The sequence below is a fragment of the Protobothrops mucrosquamatus genome, unplaced genomic scaffold (genome assembly GCF_001527695.2).
Source record: "Protobothrops mucrosquamatus isolate PMUCROS unplaced genomic scaffold, P.Mucros_1.0 scaffold192, whole genome shotgun sequence".
NCBI classification, from domain to species: domain Eukaryota; kingdom Metazoa; phylum Chordata; class Lepidosauria; order Squamata; family Viperidae; genus Protobothrops; species Protobothrops mucrosquamatus.
This window is the reverse complement of record NW_015386548.1, coordinates 245,259-265,525: the sequence shown is the minus strand read 5'-3', so window position 1 is coordinate 265,525 and position 20,267 is coordinate 245,259. Positions and strand designations below refer to the sequence as shown.

At 37.3% G+C, this 20,267-nt stretch overlaps 1 protein-coding gene across 1 annotated transcript; it reads left to right on the top strand.

Moving 5' to 3' along the window:
• The first annotated feature begins 3,055 nt into the window (after positions 1-3,055).
• On the top strand, positions 3,056-15,083 carry PAQR8 (progestin and adipoQ receptor family member 8). The gene is made up of 2 exons (XM_015813763.1): positions 3,056-3,262; positions 13,464-15,083. The coding sequence occupies exon 2, from the start codon at positions 13,475-13,477 to the stop codon at positions 14,534-14,536; it is 1,062 nt and encodes a 353-aa protein (XP_015669249.1). The 5' UTR covers positions 3,056-3,262; positions 13,464-13,474; the 3' UTR covers positions 14,537-15,083.
• The last annotated feature ends 5,184 nt before the right edge of the window (positions 15,084-20,267 follow it).

Here is a 20,267-nt window from a genome sequence, read left to right as displayed (position 1 = left end):
TGTGAAGGATGGGACATGTAATGGCACCTCAACATTGCTCACATTTGATGAAAACAGAATCTAACCAAACTTTGATGATCCTGAAAAAGCCAAGCAGGGTCACATCAGGAAGGATGTGCAGGGGGGATGACGGTACAGGCAAGACTAGAAGTTAAAAATATCCAAGATATAACGATAAACCTGCACAGTTGCTAAGATAACTATGTGGACATGTTTGTAAAATCATAGTCAACTCAAGGAAACTCTTAAACCTCTGTTGTGTAAATAGAAACTCAACATAGATAGACAAGAAAACTATATACAAGAGGAAGATTTATTTATTTATGAGATTGGCATGGCCACCCAACTTAAATAGTTGTGATTCTGGACAATATATACTAAAAAAAATTAAAATCATAACTACAAATAGATGCTCAGCAACCCACAAAATACATTAGACGCCTCTACCTGGGAACTCCAAAGATAAGCAGCTATGTCATGCTCTACTGAATATTATCTAGGAAGGAACATCAGCCTTATTTTTTGGCAGGTACTTCCATTGTGCTAAAAATTGATTCATTTCCACATTTCAGCATTATTTGCTAAATATTGTTTTCCCTATAGCTAAAGGAAAGGAATGATTAAAAACTAAAAGTATACTTTCAGCAGTGGGAGACATTGACACTATCTCTCCGTTTTCACGTCCCAAATAAACATACGATATATTTTTTTAGAACATCAAAGGATTTTATTTTACAAGATGGTTTTCTTTTCACATGTGAAATTAAAATATAAATTCATTCAAAAGATATTGAAGGTCTAATAAGAGATCAAAGGCTTGGATTGTCCTAGTATTTTTCCTCCCTGTGGATCTTTTAATGCTGATGATTGCTGGTTATTGTCACAGAGCTTACAAATTAGATTTGAAGAGATATTTGGAAACATACAATAGGGGCTATTGAAGATTTAACTGTGGAAAAATACAAGTAGCACACCTTTTACAGTACTAACAGCGTAAAGAAATAATGAACATGTGATTATTTCAAATGCTACATCATGCATGACAATCAACTTTTACTGTGCCAAGCTGAATGTTTTTCTAGACTGCTTGTGTCTGTGGAAAACTATGACTCAGTATCCAGCTCACATTTCTCTCCATGATTGCAAAATATTGATAATGGTCTTCTAAGTATGTATCTAGGCATGCAGGTTTGTTTTAGTTCTAGTCCTATCTTGGTCACAAAGCCAGCTCGATGACCTTGAGCTAAGCACTTTCTCTCAGCCTAGGAGGAAGGCACAGGCAAACCAGTTCCAAAAAAACTTGCTAAAAAACTGCAGGGAGTTGTCCAGGCAGTCTCTGGGATTTGAACAGGATTGAATGAAATACAGAGAGAAAAAAGGGGGGACAGAGAGAGCGAGGGGGGGAGAGTGAGAGGGAGGGAGGGAGGGAGGGAGAGAGAGAGAGAGGGAGGGAGGGGGAGAGAGAGAGAGAGAGAGAGAGAGAGAGAGAGAGAGAGAGAGAGAGAGAGAGAGAGAGAGAGAGAGAGAGAGAGAGAGAGAGAGAGAGAGAAAATGAGAATCTGCTTTTTTGGATCAACCAAGTGTTGACCACTGGCTTGTTGCCCAAGCATGTTGTGGGATGTGTGAGAGAGAGACTGGCCTAAAGTCACCCAGCCGGCTTTCATGCATAATGTGGGACTAGAATTCATTGTCTCCAGGTTTCAGTCTGGTGCCTTATCCACAAGATCAAATTGGCTCTCCCCCAGCTCCCCCCCTCTGTATATATGAATATATTTTAGACTAGCTGTACCCAGCCACGCGTTGCTGTGGCTCAGTCTGGTAAAAGTGTGTGTTGCTTTTACGTCCAACAGATGACGCTGTTTTTCAAAAAAGCATGTTTTTACCTGTCACAGGTGTGACATGTATATAATATAGGTATATAAAAACATGCGCGTATTCGAATGCAATGTTGTGTCAAAATTTCAAAGCAATCGGTGAAGAACTTTCGGAGATTTAAGATTTTGAACAAATGAACATTTACATTTTTATTTCTATAGATTGATTGATAATTAATCCACAGTGTGCTAGTGCCCGATCACACCTACTACAGTATGTGTTACATACTAGTGCCTCTGAGAAAAACCCATTCTTCCCTCTGATTATATGAGTAATTTTCATCCCCCAGTGCCTTTCACAAGACCCCTCTAATCTCCTATAATTATGGTGACCTTATTTTCTTGGAAAAAAGTAAAGGACAAACCTGCAAAAGGGGCAAATCTGAAAAAAAGGTTTATAACAGTGAAAAAAAATGTTTATATTTATAACTTTTCTTTACAGAGGAAAATTCAACAGCTAATTCAAGAAAAAAAACTGTGCAAACCTCCATATTCTAATATAAATATGTGAAATCAAAGCGTATGTGTACATTTGTTTTAAAAAGACAATTCAATATCCGTATTTTTCACATGACTGGGAAAGACTGTGCATTAAGTGGGACCCTATATACTGTAAAAGTGAAATGACCAAAACAAAGGACAAATGTGAGCTTTTGAGAAGCAAATAAATCTAAAACACTACTTTCTGAAATACAGGACTATTCTTTACAATAAAGGACATATGTCACTATACCTATCTTATACAGCTTAACGCTATAAATCCTCCCCCCCCCCTCCGGCTGATTTCACCGGATAGGCCTCTAAACGCGAGAACTCCACGCATCCGCGGGTCCCCGTTTAGCGAACTTCTCAGCCGAGCAGCGCCGGGCCAGATGTCAGCGAACCTGCAGGTGTGCGCTTCGACAGAAGGGACAGTTGAGGCAGGGGCGGGGCGCTCTCATCGCGCGTGGCGGCCGGTGCAGGTGGCAGTTCCGAGCGTCGCTCGCCTTCCTGTCTTCGCGGACTGGGGAGCAACTGTCGGAAGGCGGGTGGGAGGAGTCGGTGTGCAGCGCAACCCGACGCAGCGCAGCTCAGAGACCCGGGCGGCCGTACAAGGCCCCGAGTCCGCGCGGCATCCCTGCAAGAACTAGGGAGGGAGGCAGAGAGAGAGCGAGAGGCGCTTGCCTCGCCTTTCCCAGTCCGGGGCAAGCGCAGGGTCGGTTTTGTCCAGAATCGCGCTGCGCATGGCGAGGGTGGAGGAAACAGCCTTTCGACGAAACGGGAGCGGGAGACTGGCATGAAGCGACTGGAGCAAGAGTCTCCCCCTCCATCCGTCGTCCCCAGAGGAGATGGCGAGTCATCTGACCTGAAGTGCCCGTAATCTCGCTGCTTCTTTGGGGTACTTTTCAGTGAGTGTTTGAACCGGGATTCCGGAGAAAGCTTGGGTTGCATTTCATTTGCCCCGGTAGCTTTGGAGGCAGCGCTTCGGAGCGTGTGCCAATTTCCCCTGTCGCTCCTGAAGCCGGAGGAACACGCTCACTGCAGTTGGGTCTCCCAAGCCCGTTTCAGTTCGCCCTGCCCGCCGCCTCCCCCCGCCCAACAAATTAGCTCCTGATTGAAAGGAGACCTCTTCGTGCTCGTCAGATGCAAAAGATCCTTGCTTGTTTTCTTCCCGGCAGACTCGTCTTTCTAGGTGGGAGTGTGCGTGTGTGTGCGCGCGTGTGTATGCGCGCGCGCCCGCGTGTGTTTTGTTTGTGTCTTGGATTCGTGGGCGGCGGTGACGTTATGCCGCTACATCTTCCAACTGCGATGCTTTGCTTACACGTAGTTCTTGCAACGGTTTGGGATAAGGAAGAAATTGGCAGCCCGCGGAGTAAATATGGGGAAGCAATGAAACCCCCCGTTTTCCTTTGGGCGATTTGGTCTGCCCAGGTATAAGGAGGGTATAAACCCTCCTTTCCTTCAGCTTCGCCCTGACGGCTCCCGAGCAACTTATAGAATTCAGAATTTACAGGCGAAAACTGCAAGGAGGCTTTGCAATTACAGGCGGGCATGTTCGAGGAAATCCTTTCGAAGTATCGCTTGCATAATATGATTTACTACTACTCAGAGCTGTGATAATTTCTATCCAGAATAGTGTAAGAGAAGGACTTCTTGGATGACTCTGGTGGAGATGAGGAATGCAGCCTTGGTAGGAGTTTTACCTTCATCGTTCTTCCTTTTAGTTCATTAGCCACAGGAATGCCTCCTGACAAGTCCCTGCACTTTTCTTATCAAGATTTTAGAAGTGGCTTGCCATTGTCTTCTTCACAGAGCTGAGAGAGACTGCTGACACTCAGAACTCACAGTGTCCTGATTTCTAGCCCAGTGCCTTAAGCACTATGCTAAACTGGCAGTCTTGCATCTTAGTTGTTCATAGGGGCTTGGAAATTCAATGATGGGTGCTTGGTGACAGGTAAAAGGGTAAGAGTTAGTCTTTCCTTCCAGCAAAATCCACAGTGAGGAGTTTAAAGTAACAATTGTAATGGCTGCTAGTATGATTTGGGGAACAACTTACAGTCAATGAAATGACCTCAGCTAGTTAGGCATTCAACCTGGATCTGGAAATAAGTTGCAAGCAAAGGAGTGGATTTGAGCTGGGAGAGCCAGCATCAGTTCATATGCTCCTGTTTTGTTTTGTTTTTTGTTTTTTTTGCTATCTGTATTAGAACTGAGTTGGTCCAAAGATCTAGCTCCTTCTTCACTGAATTTGGCTCCTTCTTCACTGAATTTGAGGGTCTTTTAATGACCTGCAATGTTTGGGGATTTTGGGATTGTTTTTTTTAAATATTGTGTTGGGATATTACTCTTTTTTAAAAAAGAATAATTAATTAAAGAATAATTTGGAGGTTACTCATGAACAGAAATCCAATGTATTAATCCTATCAGTTAAATACAGTTATAATGTTCCTCTCTTTTGCGATTGTAGAAAACTTCTAATTTTTTTACTTACTTCTAGTAGTTTTTTGTTCTTTAGTATATAATCTAAACCTGAGTTTCCTATTCTGTCCTGAATCTCTTATAGCGTCTTATTTATGACTTGTTATTTTAAATTTAATTTTTTAAAGTTGTTTAATTTTATACTGTCTTTTAAATTTTCCTTAGTGGCTTTTAAAGGCTTTGATAAAGGATAAACATATTTTAATTTTTTAAAATATGAAAATTTATTGCTATCACATGGACAACGAATGTTTGTTTATGCTTCTGGCATTGATTCCAGACAGTTTAGTGCCAAGTAATTCTTGTTCCTTACTCCCAATCTCTAGTGCAAAATGGACGAGCCTGAATGAAAATTCAGGAACAATCTTAATTTGCAGAGTCGAGATTTGAAAGTCATTAAAGACTGATGTGAATAGTTCCGGAAAATGAAGCTTGAACTGTTTGGGTACCTAATGCATAATTCATGTGAGAGCATGGAGCACTACAAGAAAATGGATTCCTACTGTGCAGTAAATAAGTTTATTTGATTTATGTCTTGTCTTTTATTTTGTATGTTAAGGTGGTATACATACTGTAGAATTTTCCCCACAACCCATGATTTAGGGTGATCTAGGATGGTGTGACTGCTCCAAAGTCACCCAGGAAGCTTCTACATTTGAGGATAGACAAGGATATAGTTCCTGCTCATAATCCATCCCCTCAACTACTAATCAGCTTGGATTAGTTTTTGATTTCTCAGTGTAAACATAATTATTGATGGACAAAGTGGATTGTAGATATAGAATACATGAAGCTATATTCTATATGTTTTTGTCTTAATCACCAAACAAATGACTGAATAATAAGTAAAATTAGAAGGGAGAACATTCCTCACTTTGGAGCCTTGTTGGAATTTGAACATTTCAGGAGTTGAAATTCCAAACATCTGGAAAGATACTAGCTTGGGAAATAGGACTCCCTATTCCAGTGGTGGCGAACCTATGGCATGTGTGCCAGAGGTGGTACTCAGACCCCTCTGTGGGCACACACACTGTCGCCCCAGCAGAATTTGCCAGAGTAGCGAGCATGTGGCGTTTGGAAGTGACAGGGCAGGAAGTGAGCAAGCAAGTGGCGTTGGCCCCCTGGGAATGCCCTGGAGATGGCGAGGAATTAGTCCCCACCACCCTGGTCCCAGCCCACCCACCCCGGCCATGCTCACCCAGTCTGCTGTGACCACCGCAGCTGTGACCACCACAGCTATGCCCACTCAGTGGCCATGCCCACCCAGTGGGCCACGCCCCCTGCTTCTCCTGAGAGCAACACAATGCTGATGTAGCCCTAGCACTTTGCAATAAATAAGTAGGTTTTGGGTTGCAGTTTGGGCGCTCGGCCTCTAAAAGATTCTCCATCACTACCCTATTCAGTACAATACAAAATTATATTTATCCAAATGAGAATTTTTCTTTTTGTGGTTGGGCAGTTTTTGGACAATAGGCATAGAGTTTGTCTTGGATGTCAGAGTTCCTTAATCCTTGAAAAATCTGCAATATTCTGTAAAATATTCTGCAAAATTCTGTAAAATTTATGGAACAGGATTTTCCCCACTATAAACAATTGCCAGATAATATTGTGTATCGAAATATTTGGTAAAGAATGCTGAGGTTTTACTTTGCTTCTTCCCATTTGCTAGCTATACTGGTTCTGCATATGGTATGGACCTTTCCTTCCTGTTCTCTGGAGCCTCAGAATGAATTTTACATAATCCTGTGGTGAAATACAATTGCAAGTGAACTGTTGCTCTCATTTGTATTTTTCGCAAACCCCATTTTTTTTTTACATTTACATCTTTTTGCTTGCATTTTTCAGAATCCTATTTTTTCAGTTCTTGGGGTTGCTTATATTTCTTTTCTTTTTTTCTTTCGTTAAAATGTGTGAACTGTGAAAATTCTCTTCAGCACTACCTCATCGTGTTCATCATTCCCTGTCTCCTCAGAAAAGTATTTAATTGATATATACTACACTTGATCTTACGGTAGCTAAAAGGCTGAGAAGCAATATAAACCATTATGAGCATATTTTCTTGCTATGTGAAAAAACCTCATACATTTTGCAATGAGTTTGTTTGAGTCATCTGCCTACTTGTGTTTCTTTTCTGAGCTACATAGGGGAAGATTGATTCCTTCCTCAGCCGCAAGTGGTGCTGGGCTCTTCTTTATTTTCTGTTGCTGAAGTTTTCTCTGTTGAATTTTAGTGGCTGAATGATGAAATATTGACACAATTTCCCATCATGCTGAGTTTGTTTCTTACAGAATTATAAAAAAAATGTCCTAAAATAAGCTGATTTTTAATATGATCAAACATCTAGAAAAAACAAATCAAGTGCTCCATCCTCAGTGTTAAATAGTGGCATTAATTTTCAAAATGCTTCCCAACCCTGTTCACAGTCTAGGATTTGACTATTGAACAATACAACAGGTGTGTTGTTTTCATTTTCTGGCAAAGTGCAGCTCACTGATTACACAAGCTAAGGGTTCAGAAACAAAGTTGGTTAATAGAGCTGAAAGAAATGCTAGTTAGATTGAAGGAAATATATGCAATCCTGTTTCCCCTTTTGGGGGTATAGAATACAAATTGACACACTTCTTGTATTCTCTGATCTGGAGACTCAGCTTGCAAAACTGAATCCATTGGGGCATTTTCATTTGCCTCCTGGTGACACTACTAAACATTAAGCAAGTTTTTACTGTATAAGAATAATGCTCTTTTTCACTCAAAAGGAGGAAAAAAGATACTAAGTCATAATAGCTGGAGGTTGCCACCTATATTCAAAATGCAAATAGAGATGCAATTTATTGTTCTTGGATTGACATTTCATCATAATATTAATCTTTTTTTAATTGTTGACTGTTTTTATATTATTATTTTATAGATTTTTATTGTATGTCACCCAGAATCATGTTTTATATAATGAGCAGCCATATAAATAGGATGACTAAATAAATATGTGTGTAAATATTTAGCACCTGGACATATATATCCCGATGTTGGAGAGCAACTGTCCCAGTTGGGAGGAGGGCTCAAGTAGGGAATTAGCCTGGACTCATTACATAAACACATGAGGGCAATGTCTGACCAAATACTCCACTCAGTATCAAGGATGCAGCTGTAGAGGTGGTCAACAGTATTAAGTATCTTGGGGTATAGATAACTAACAATCTGAATTGGTCTCTCCACACCTTATCCATAGTGAAGCGTGCAAACCAGCATCTGCACTTCCTGCATCAGATGAGAGACCACATCTCTTTCTTTCTGTCCTGGCCACTTTTTACAGAGGCACGATTGAGAGCATTTTAACAAACTGCATCACTGTCTAATTTGGTGGCAGCAGTGCCTCAGAGAGAAAGTCCATACAGAGATTGGTAAGGACAGTTGAGAAGATCATAGGAAGCTTGCTCCCTGGTATTCGGGATGCTACTTATAAACACTATGTGCTTAGAGCTCAAAGCATTATTAGAGACCCCAAGACCTACTATACAGTCTGTTTCTTTTGCTCCCCTCTGGAAGGAGGTTTCGAAGTATTTCTAGCAGGACTACCCGATTTTGTAATAGTTTTTTTCCCTATGCCATCCATCTGGTAAACTTGCAAGATTTGTTTTTCTCGCTATGCACATGTATACATAATCCGAACTAAACTGTTGTCTCTCTGTGTCATATAATATATGTGGGCATATGCATAATTCTGTATTTATTTATTTATTTTTGTCATACTTATGCTGTGTATATTGGAGGTGGTAACCCTTTTGAGAGCTGTATGCAACAAAATTTCATTTTAATGTATGCCGATTAGCATACATTCAAAGTGACAATAAAGTTATTATTCTATTCTATTCTATTCTATTCTATTCTATTCTATTCTATTCTATTCTATTCTATTCTATTCTATTCTAAATTAAAATATTTATAAATAAAAAGAAGAAATAAAGGAAAGCATTCATTACTTGAATTCAAATTTATTTTTCTCCTACAGCTATTTTAAAAGTTGGAGAGAAAAGTATTCCAGTTCCCAATTATAAAAGTAGAGAACTGGAAAGTTTGGGAACAGTTTAAAAATTAAAAATGGATAAATTCTGAGCCATAAATATTAGCTTTCAGAATCTACTATAGCAGGAAAGAGAAGGGTGAATGGTTATGACCTGTATTACTATCCCTCCTCTTAATTAGCATAATGATAGCATGAAAATATATTGAATGGACACCGTTTGTACAAATATAGAACTCAATTCTTTTTATGTAAATGTTCATTATTAAACAATTGTGCAGGAATGAAAAATCAACATGTGTTTATTTAGAACCTCTATTGTAATGTGGTTAAAAAAAGAAAAAAAGTGTACTTGAAGAGATATTAAAAAAACTAATTTTGTGCACCAGACAGTGTCCTTTCCTGCCTGCTTTTTTTTTTTTTTTTGCATTTGAGTTACCAGGCAACTTGCATACAAATGCTGTTGTTTGTGACTGAGGCTGAAATACATGCCCTGTAAACTGAATATAGCTTTTCAGCAAAATGCTACACCCACACAGAAAAGAAGAGAATAGAAGCTTTGTAGAAGTGGAACAGTAAATGCTGACCAAGGATTTTTCCTTCTGTAATGTTAATTGCCTATTGCTTTGTTCGTCATTGGCACATGACAGCTGAAATGAGACAACTTCTTATTTTCTAATACTGTAGCCTGGAATCTGGCATGAAGGAATCTGTGAGTTTTGTTAACTTTCTCTTATTTTTTATTTATTAAAAAGTTTATTTATACTGACATTAGGATGCTTATTAATTATTGTTGTTTACTATTGTTACCGTAATTGAAGTTTGCGTAACTGGAAAATTCATCTTGCTGGTCCAGAAATTACAGAACAAAAAGCATAATAAATTTTGTATGCTTCAAGAATAAATAAAATATTTCATGGAAAGAGAGAGAGAGAGAGAGAGAGAGAGAGAGAGAGAGAGAGGGAAGGAGGAAGGAAAGGAAGGAAGGAAGGAAGGATATACCTGGAATCCTGTTAGTTGAGATGAAACTGAGATACATTTATTTACTGCAAGGTGGAAGAAGTTGCACCTGTTGATAGACTCCAGATTTCTTCAGCCTACTGAGGATAGCTAGAGTCAGTTGACAGGAGGAGTTCAAAGCCGGTTACATATGAAGAAACACATCTTACCCATCACTAGGCTATGGAAGTATAGGAATCTGATAATGGATAAACATTCTAGATTTTATTGAGAAATATATGTTTGATGACCAGTTTGAACAAATATTTGGTATGCAGTATAATTCAGTAAAAAAACTCAGTGAAGTCTCAGTTAAGTTGAGCTTGACTTACATGGACACATCTGTTCAGTGTTCTTGTCATCATGCATTGCCTTCTTGCAGGACTTTTTCCCCCTGACTTCCTACTCTTGCCCAAAGTGGTTTTCTATTCAAGTGCTAGCTAGGCTATTCCTTTGTAGCTTTCTGGATTGGTTAAAGTCTGCCGGGTGGTGTCACTGCTGATTCAATACTTATAGAAAGTACTGTATAACAGAAAAATGTTTCTGTTCTAAGTTATTAGCTGTAGGAAAAGACTAAAGATAAGTTAGGTTGGCATAAGGAAAAATGGATGTTGATTAATAGACTTTTCTGCTCAGAAAACAGAAAACTATTAAAAACAGAGAGTGGAACTATATTAGTATATTACTTCAATATCCCTCCACCAGTGTGCTGTGATTGGAAAACTATGGTAAAATGATTCCCTGATTAGAAGCAAGGTGTCATGGTACAAAGCCAGCTGGGTGACTTTGGGCAATGGGCCAGTCACTCTCTCTTGGCCCAACCCACCTCACCAGGTTGTTGTAAGAAAAATAAGAAGAGGAAAATGGGTTGGATATGTTTGCTCCTTGAGTAATTTGTAAAAATAATAAAGGTGAGATACAAACAAACTAATAAATCATTCTCTCTCTCTCTCTCTTTTTTTTTTTTACCTTACCCTGGTGTCTTCCTTTTGGTGAAATCTTGGATCAGAATGCTACACCTTTGCGATCTGGTCTGTTTTTCTATCTGTATCCAAATTGTTAATTAAACTTGGACATCTCTCTGATATAAGCCATTACACTTAGCTAAGTGTAATGCATAAATAAATAAATAAATGCACTAAATGTAATGTGCAGGAACATTTAACTGATGTTTCTTCAATGTTTCATCTACTGTTTTGTTAGTAATGAGAGTACAAAAGAGGGCAAGAAGAAAAATGGGAACGCCTTCTTGATTTCAGTCTATCTATGATTCTATTGTAAAGCTAACTGTATATAATTTGTTTTATCATACTCGTATTTTGATAATATAAAGAGCCTCATAAGTACATGAGAGAAAGAAAAAGAGACAGAGGGATGGCCCTTAAAATAAACGCTGTAAAACAGTATCTGATTTTTTTAAACTCGGCTTTTAATTAGATTTAACATGACTATTAAAATTCTTCCTGGCATTTTTTTAATTTGAAGGGAGAAGAGTGTAGCAGATGCAATCCTCTTAATCTGTATTTGAATGCAAGTCTTCCCAACACTTTAGGAACTTTTAACATGTGATTAAAATTACATCCTCTGGGCCAACCTCAGTATCTTCCCATACTTGTATTTAGTAATCGAGTGTTTTTGTTTCGTTAACATCCGGCATGAACCAAATGAACTCAGAGGAGAATAATCGAGGCAAAAATTGTCCCATATGCTGTTATCCAAGAATAATCTCTCATGGGGGCCAGTAAGTTTTCATGTGTGTATATAGGTATGTAGGAAGATACTAATAGTAAATGGAAGAGATGTAGGAAGTTGGGAGGAAGGAGTTGAGCTGAGCTGTCCCACTCAAGTGTTACTGTTCTGATGAAATTGAGGACCATTTGCATCTATTAAGGATAGAAAATAGCATTGTTTCCCAAGCTCATTTATTACAGTATCACATCTAATTTCTTTTTTAGTGCTGAATGAATGAAATTGGCTATATGGAAGAGGATCAGTATTACAAAGCCAGAAAACAAATGGATGTAAGAAAAATCATTGTGGGATTTCCTTTAATGTGTGCAAGTAGTATATGCTGAACTTTAAGACATGAAAATAGAAAATCAGGCTAGGAGGATAATATCACTTGGAATAACTGAAAGTAATCTGAGTTATTTGTATTGAAGACCTTTTTAATTGGGAATGGTGAGTTACACTGTGATTGAAATAGAGTAGGTAGTCTTTTCTCATTTTAAGATGGAATGCTTTTACGGAAATCTAATAATGAGATACTATTCAAAAAGTGAATGTTTCAGAAAGGAACTTCCAGAGACTGAGGTCAGTGTAGAAAGCACTGAGATATTAGCGGTAATATAAAACTCAAGAACAAGAATATCACACAACGATATGATCAGAAGAAATATTCTTATTTTCCAAACAACGAACTTATTTCTCTTAAGTATTCCTCATGGTTTTATGAGATATGTCCATACCATCTAGCATCGTGCTTAAAACATAACCTTTAGAAATACAAGAATCCATCCTCCATGCTTGTCACTGAGATATCTGCACAGCTATCATTTTATGTTTCTGAGACTGTCACATTAGTCACTGCTCCAGTCATTATTGACTCTGAGATTCAATACATGGTAGTAACCTATGCACGTTTGGTAAATAGGGAATATTTGAAAAGTATTTGAAGCAGAAGTTGGACTCAGGATGTTGAATTCTGCAGTGATTTACTTGTACTGAATGTAGTAATCTTGAGATTTCAATCTTCATTATTGTTTCATTTTAACTTTCACCAAACTTGTTCTTGACATGTAGGGATGCAGCATTATTTTGGATACATATTACATAATTACCACTATAATACCACTATAATTATTATGTAAGACTGGGACATTGATGATATAATACCGTATTTTCTTATGGAAGTAATTTTTGGAGATGGAGGTGGAAATAATTTGGGGCTACTGTGTTTGAAGGGTTTGAAAACCCTTACTTGGCTGTTTCTCTGGCATTATTTTCTGATGGAAATAATTTCAGTATACATGCTGTATACATGCTGCAGTACTTTTTTTTTTTTTTGGTGCAACAGTCACAAATGTAAATGGTAGTGGTTTTTTTATTTATTTTTCTTAAAACTTTGCTGTGGGCTTCAAGTTATACACTTCCCAACTATATTAATTTCACAATGGCTGTAATATATCCAGATATTCTTTTCGGAATCAAGCGACTTTAAAAAAATGGAATAATAATGCTAATTTTGATTAATAAGTGGAAAACAACTTGTATTGCGAAAAGCAAGGAAGGCAGCTTGACTGTTCAATTAGATCCATTTATGTTCATTTATGATATAGGTCTATAATACAACACAACATGAAAGAGACCACTATGGATCAAGCATTTCTTTCTTTTTCTTTTTTTAAATGAAAGCTAGGAATGCAATTTTTGAATTCTAATTGAGTCCCATCAAACCACCTTTATTGCCATCTTCTTTCTCCAGTTGTTTGTCCAAAGGGCCTAACTTGGATAGTTTCTCTAAACAGGGTAGCATATAGAGATTGTAAATATTTGCCTCTTTGTATTCTTCATTTCCCTTCTTATTAATCATGTTCACGTTCTTATCATTTCAGGAAACATTTAAATGATGACGGCTATTCTAGAACGGATCGGTACCTTGTCCATCAGTGGACAACAACTCCGTCAACTTCCTCAGCTCCTGGAAGAAGGCTTTCCCAAGATGCCTTGCACAGTTAAAGAATCTGATGTGCCCCAACTTTTCAGGGAGCCTTATATCCAAGCTGGCTATCGCCCCATAGGTCAGGATTGGCGCTATTATTTCCTCAGTCTCTTCCAAAAACATAATGAGGTTGTTAATGTCTGGACTCACCTTCTGGCTGCTTTGGCAGTGCTGCTGAGATTTAATGTATTTGCTGAAGCAGAGGGCTTGTCTCTGGAGATCCGCTCCTTACCTCTCTTCATCTTTGTCCTTTCCTCTGTTACATATCTGACATGCAGCCTCTTAGCTCATCTCTTGCAGTCCAAGTCAGAGATATCACACTATACTTTCTATTTTGTGGATTATGTTGGCGTCAGCATCTACCAATATGGAAGTGCCCTGGCCCATTTCTATTACAGCTCTGACCAAGCCTGGTATGACAAATTTTGGCTTTTCTTCTTGCCAGCAGCTGCTTTCTGTGGGTGGCTGTCATGTGCTGGCTGTTGCTATGCCAAGTACCGCTACCGGCGCCCATACCCCATCATGAGGAAAGTATGTCAAGTGATCCCAGCGGGGTTGGCATTCATCTTGGACATCAGTCCCGTGGCCCACCGTGTGATTATGTGCCACCTTGAAGGCTGTGAGGAGTTGGCTGCTTGGTACCACACCTTCCAGATACTTTTCTTCCTAGTCAGTGCTTATTTCTTCTCTTGTCCAGTTCCTGAAAAATATTTCCCTGGGTCCTGTGATATTGTTGGTCATGCCCACCAAATTTTTCACACATTCCTTGCTATTTGCACACTCTCACAATTGGAAGCCATCTTCTTGGATTACAAGAACAGTCAAGATATCTTATTCAAGCGACATGGATCTCTTTCCATCATCCTGTCTTGTGGCTCTTTTTTTGGCTTAGTTGCTTGCAGTGCTGTCACTGCACTCCTACTGCAGCGCAAAATCAAGGAGGAACTGGCCATAAAGGCGTCCTGAGAGACTGACATAGAAACAGGGTTCAGTCCTGATGTGCTTGAAGAAAACTAGGAAGAGGGAAGTTTACTCAAGTACTGTATATAAGTAAATTAACCTAGTGGTTTTTCTCTATAAATTATAATTAAGGAATTGATTACAGGTGGGCACTAATTTATTATATCTGCCTTATGCCCTAAACATTTTTACTAACTGTACCTATTGCTGGGCAAAGGGCATTTAGAATACTTAATTTAAGAGTTATAAAGGCAGATTTTTCTAAATGGTTTACTTATTTATAGAAATTTGTATTATGTGAAAGAGGATACTATGACTAACTAGAAGAGTAGACTATTGCCATTGACTTGCACATTTGTAAAGCTCTTATCTCATTGGAAAATTGGAACTGTGTGGGTTATATTACTTCAGAATATAAATGGGGATGGGGTCACATAAGAGAGAAAAAGATTCCTTAACACATTGGGTCAAAGTCCTTAGCTTACTAGTTTATGTGTAGGGATTTTTTTTCATGTTAAATCATAAGACTCATTACTTGCAATCTGAAATGGTACAGAGTAGTCATGTTTATGACTTCAGAGATGATTAGAGCAAAGATTATGGAGAAGGTTGACATAATGTTGATAGTCTCGTTCAGTTGGTTTCATTTTATCTGTGGCCTTGAAACCACTGGTACCTATACAGCTCAAGTAGGGCTGAGTCTTCCCCCAAGTTATAAGCTTCAGAAATAGTATGGTGGTAGAATAACACTCATAATTTGATAGCTGTCACCTGTTTATCATTCAAGCCCAGGTTAGCTGAAGCAAAGAAGGGTAGGATTCTCAAAGGTAGCAGAAGTTAATAGCCCTACCATTCCCTTTGTATACATGCAAAGGTTTTTGCAGTGCAAACAGTTGCTCTCCTTTGGATAACTATCTCTCCACTGAGGTTAGTAGTGATCAAGCAGAACAGGAGATGCTTGTTGCCTTTAATGTGGTGTTTTGTGCTTTCTCAATGAATCTACAACATATTTTCAGAAGAGTTGAAGCCTCCTCAGATCTTAGTGCTTCAGTTTCCTTCAAGTAAGTTGTGCTGTAAAGTTATCTACAAATTTAGATAATCCTTTTCAATGCTGGGTATCTGCCCTGATCTGTGCCCTGCCGAGTTCCTGACATTCCCCCTACAATCACACACACACACACCACATTCCAGATTATTTGCATCTTTCCTATTCTAAGATATTTCAGGTAGGACTGCAGCTTCCCTCTGTGCCTCCTGAAGAATTTTGGGATATCAAAAACAGGAAGAGGAGTACAACTATCAATGGAATAAAATAAAACTTCAGGAAAATCAATCAGGATTTCTCCTGAAAGAAATTAAAGGCCACCGGTTGGTCTGCTAAGCATGCTATTTTCAAGGCTTATAGTGGTCCTCAAACGCACTATTTTACCATTTTAACACTGATTAGCAGCTATGACTATAAATATATCTAGTGTTTTTCATGTTTGTTGTCCATAAGACTCTGTTCTTCCTAATTCATTTCTGCATGCCTTCATTCATATTTTTGGCAAAATGTTAGTTTTCCTGGTCCCGTCTTGATTTTAGATATCATCATGTCATTCAAACAAATCCATTCGAGACTTTTACAACCTGAATGCTATTCTGACAACCAAGATAAGGGTACAGTATTTCTTCCCTGTTTGAGCACCAAGTTACTGTAAATAATTAGAGAAGGATCGGATTTATTGTAAAAAAGTATTACATGGATAAGTACCATGCCATTGTACCAACAACACATTTTCCTAACCACAGTTTTATTTGTCTTTTCATCAGTAAGAGTCCAGTTGAGTTGTGCTTTGAGTCTTGTATGGCTTTTAACTTCTGAACTTCTATTTCCTTTCTTCCAAACACAAACACCATACCCAAACAGAAACTGCAGCTGTAGAATGTTTTATTTATTAATGTTTCCTGTGAAATGTTATTTGTACATAGCACACTAGCATATAATTGAAAGATGTGTGCCAAACTTGGTTTTTGATGATGCTGGGAAGTGGGAATCATTTTGCATTAGTAGACATTCATAACAATGGATAACCCCATTTGCAGTCTGGCAATGATACACTCAGAATTTTAATTACAGTTTCCCCTCTTATTCTCCTTAATATGCAGTATATCAGTTGTATTCAAGATGTCCAGATTTATACCTACTCAAATTTTGGTGAAAGTAGTTAACATACAAAGACAAGTACAGTCCAAGATGGTTTCAAAAACCATTAATAATAGCTGAGTCACAAGAAATTTAAGCCATTTTCTGCCAACATAAACACTGAAAATTTTTGTTTAAAATATATAAACTATAGGAAGAAAATAAATAATTCCATCAATTAAATCTGATGGACTGTATGAAAATTCTTAGTGAGTTTATATCACCATCTAGTGGCATAATCTACTAAGAATTTTCTAATAGTTGGAATGGCTTTGAGAATTTTAATTATGTTGTTACTCAGCAGAAATACTTTTCATTAAGATGTTTCTAACTAACTAAATAATTATGATTATTTTTTGTAAAACATACATTATTCTTACTGTGAACTAAGTTGCATTATTTTCTGTGATTTCACAAGTGATATCACTTTTCATTGAACATGTATTTCATGCCTGTAACTTGGTTGCTTACAAGGTGACATTAAAATTTTTAAGCTACTCCAATTTAATGCATTGTAAAATGTGTACTATAATCAGCATTAGTCAAGCTGCAGGCATCCCTCAAACAATTTTAAATCTGTAAGCACTCTTAGAAAGTATGGTTGGTTATTTAAGGAAAATTACAGTGTACTAAGTTTCTTGAAATTGTTCTTCAGACTCTTTCATATATCTGCCTCTGATAATTCCCAGATCCTTTTACTGCTAGTTCTTTATATACACAAAATGTTGTATTTAGGATTGATGAATCCAAGTAAATGTGTTGTTATTAAAAACAAATATGATGCATAAAAGGATTGTTTTTAGCACATATTTCAAAGAGTTGGTTCAGAATGTATAGGAAGGGCACCTTTTCAAACAGTTAAGACAGCCATGTCTTTTTCAGGTTCGTTCAGCTATTTCAGGAGCTAATCTTGACTGATTTTGCATACTTATGCTTGCACAACCATTTTCCTTTGTTCCCCCCCCAAGCCCAGTGATGCAGAGATCACATGCAACACTCCTGAAGTAGCCACATGACATTTTGAGAGAATTTAGACAGCCTTACTGGTTTTACTTTACAGTTATATGGATTTAAAGCAACTTTTTCTAATTATTGCCTTTTCATTCCAAGGTGGTATGATCTGGCTGGTTTTAGATTTTGGCAGTTGAAGTATAGAATATGCAGAGAACAGTAGGTTGGGTAAGGCTAGTCTAGTATCAATGACAATATTTGCAGATACAATGCAATTTATTATTAGAGTTCCACCATTATGAACACATTTTTATAAAACTAGCCTTCTTTGCTATCTGCAGGTTCATGCCTATTTGCAATTGTTAATTTCCGCTTTATTTGGATTTGACATCCAAACATTGTGGTAGCAGACTTACATATTATTTCCAATATTTCAAATAATATATGGTGATGGTTTCAAGTGTGCCTTGGATGTTTATAACTTTCATATAATGCCTATATTTTAAGATAGGCATTATTTGTTATTAAAATGGAATGATAAAAGTTTTTTTTATTTTCTTTCTTTTTAAAAACGTGTTAATTTTAGAATTATATGAACAACTTCTTCTGTATTAAACTCCTGAAACCTGCATTGTTGAGAACATTTGAAAAACTGTACTGTGTTATAAACTGTTGAAGTGTGGAGTGGGAAGAGGATATCTTAAGTAAAGTTTAAAAAAATGATATTTTATGTGAAATTTGTTTATATCAAACTTTATATATCAAAATGTGCTTCTGCATGATTTGCAAGATTAAGGGAGAGTGTTAGTAAAAGATTGTCTTGGTGAAAACCTTGATCCTTCTGCAGACAGGTTTGTATTTAATGCTTGAATCACTTTAAAAATGCCATTTTTATTCAAGATTCTGATAGGTTTAACTATTATAACAGAGTACAAAATTATATATCACCTCATAAATCAAACCACAATCCATCAGAAAGTGTGAGAACTGAGTAAATATTCAGGTGAGCAACAATGTTTTCCTTTTGCATTAAACAATCTCATTGTGTTTGTAATAACAGAATATTCTTGTGGCTAAAGCAACCTGGAATGATTGAATTAGTCCAGTTTAGAGATTTGCACAATGCAGTGAATGTGCTAAACCATACTGGCTAGCTTTTTGCAGGACACTGAGCCATAAATTATATTTTAGCTTAACATATTGTGGAAACCCATACCCAAAGTGCCTTCACATTTCACATAATACTATTTTGTAACAGGGCTATTGTAAGAGTTCAGTTCATGTAACAATACATTAAAGACAGATTTACTATGGATAGAAGTCTATCTCACTATTTTTTCCCTCAAGTATGCTTAGGTATAAGCAAGTATGCTTAGGTATAAAGCCTTTTTCCAACTAATTCCCAATTTCATAATTTCCATACAAAGATCTGCCCTTGAAAAAAATGTAAATGTTTTCTGCTAATTTTATCTTTTAATATTTTCCCACTATCCTGTGAGTGGAATAATCATCCTATTGAACTTTACTCCTCTGAAAAACCACACAGATTTTTTATAAGTCTATAATCCATATAGATATATTTTCTATGATTCCAAATGACTCCCCTCTTAAAGTTTTATGAATCCTGTGGATAAACAGTGATTGGTATGCAAAAATATTATATAACCAGTGTACAAGTATTTTCCCGAATACTCATCTAACAGTGCTTTATCTTTTTTAAAACAAGAGTTTTCTGTCAACTTCATATTTTCTTGAATACTTTTGTGCGTATTGCTGTGTGGGCCAAAATGTGTGAATTTAAAGATAATGACAAAATGGGGGTGAGTTCTGAGTGGATCACGGAAGGAAATGAGCCTGGCTATGCTCAATAATGTTTGAGACCTTATATCATCCTGGACAAATGGTTGTTCAGTCCTTTCTTGAAAATCTTCAGTGATGGTACATCCACAATTCCAGGAGTCAAACTGTTCCATTGATTAATTGTTCTGTCAGGAACTTTCTCCTTAGTTCCAGATTAGAGATGTGGAGAAACTTCCTGAAAGTGAGAACAATTAATCAATAGAACAGCTTGCCTGGAGTTGTGGCTGCGACATTGCTGGACGTTTTCAAAAAAGAATTTGACAACTATTTGTCCAAGTTACTTGTTTTCAATGTTCTCCTATTTAATCTCTGCATAGAACTCTTGATAAACATTCTTCCAATCTTTCTGGTTTTGCTCTTCACCATGCTTTTGGATTTTCTGATTTGATTTGTTGCTAGCCACATGGATGAACAAGGTTTCAATAAGGCTGTTTTGTAGTGTTTTGAGTTTTCTAGTTGTTGTTTTTTTGTAAATAGATTTTTATGAAGGTGAAATCTCAGTTTATAGCACCTTTATTTAATCAATAGAAAAATATGCATTTCGCTCTCAAATTTCCAAAGTCTGTCCAGACATTATATCATTAAATGTAAATTGATGCAAGTGATACAAATTATATTATTTGAATATTATGCAAATGACATAAATTGATATTACTGTAATGGCATGCATTTAGATTCAGCAGACATTTAGGTATATAGATATCCCCACCTCCCAAATGATCCATTAATTCAAGTTTCACA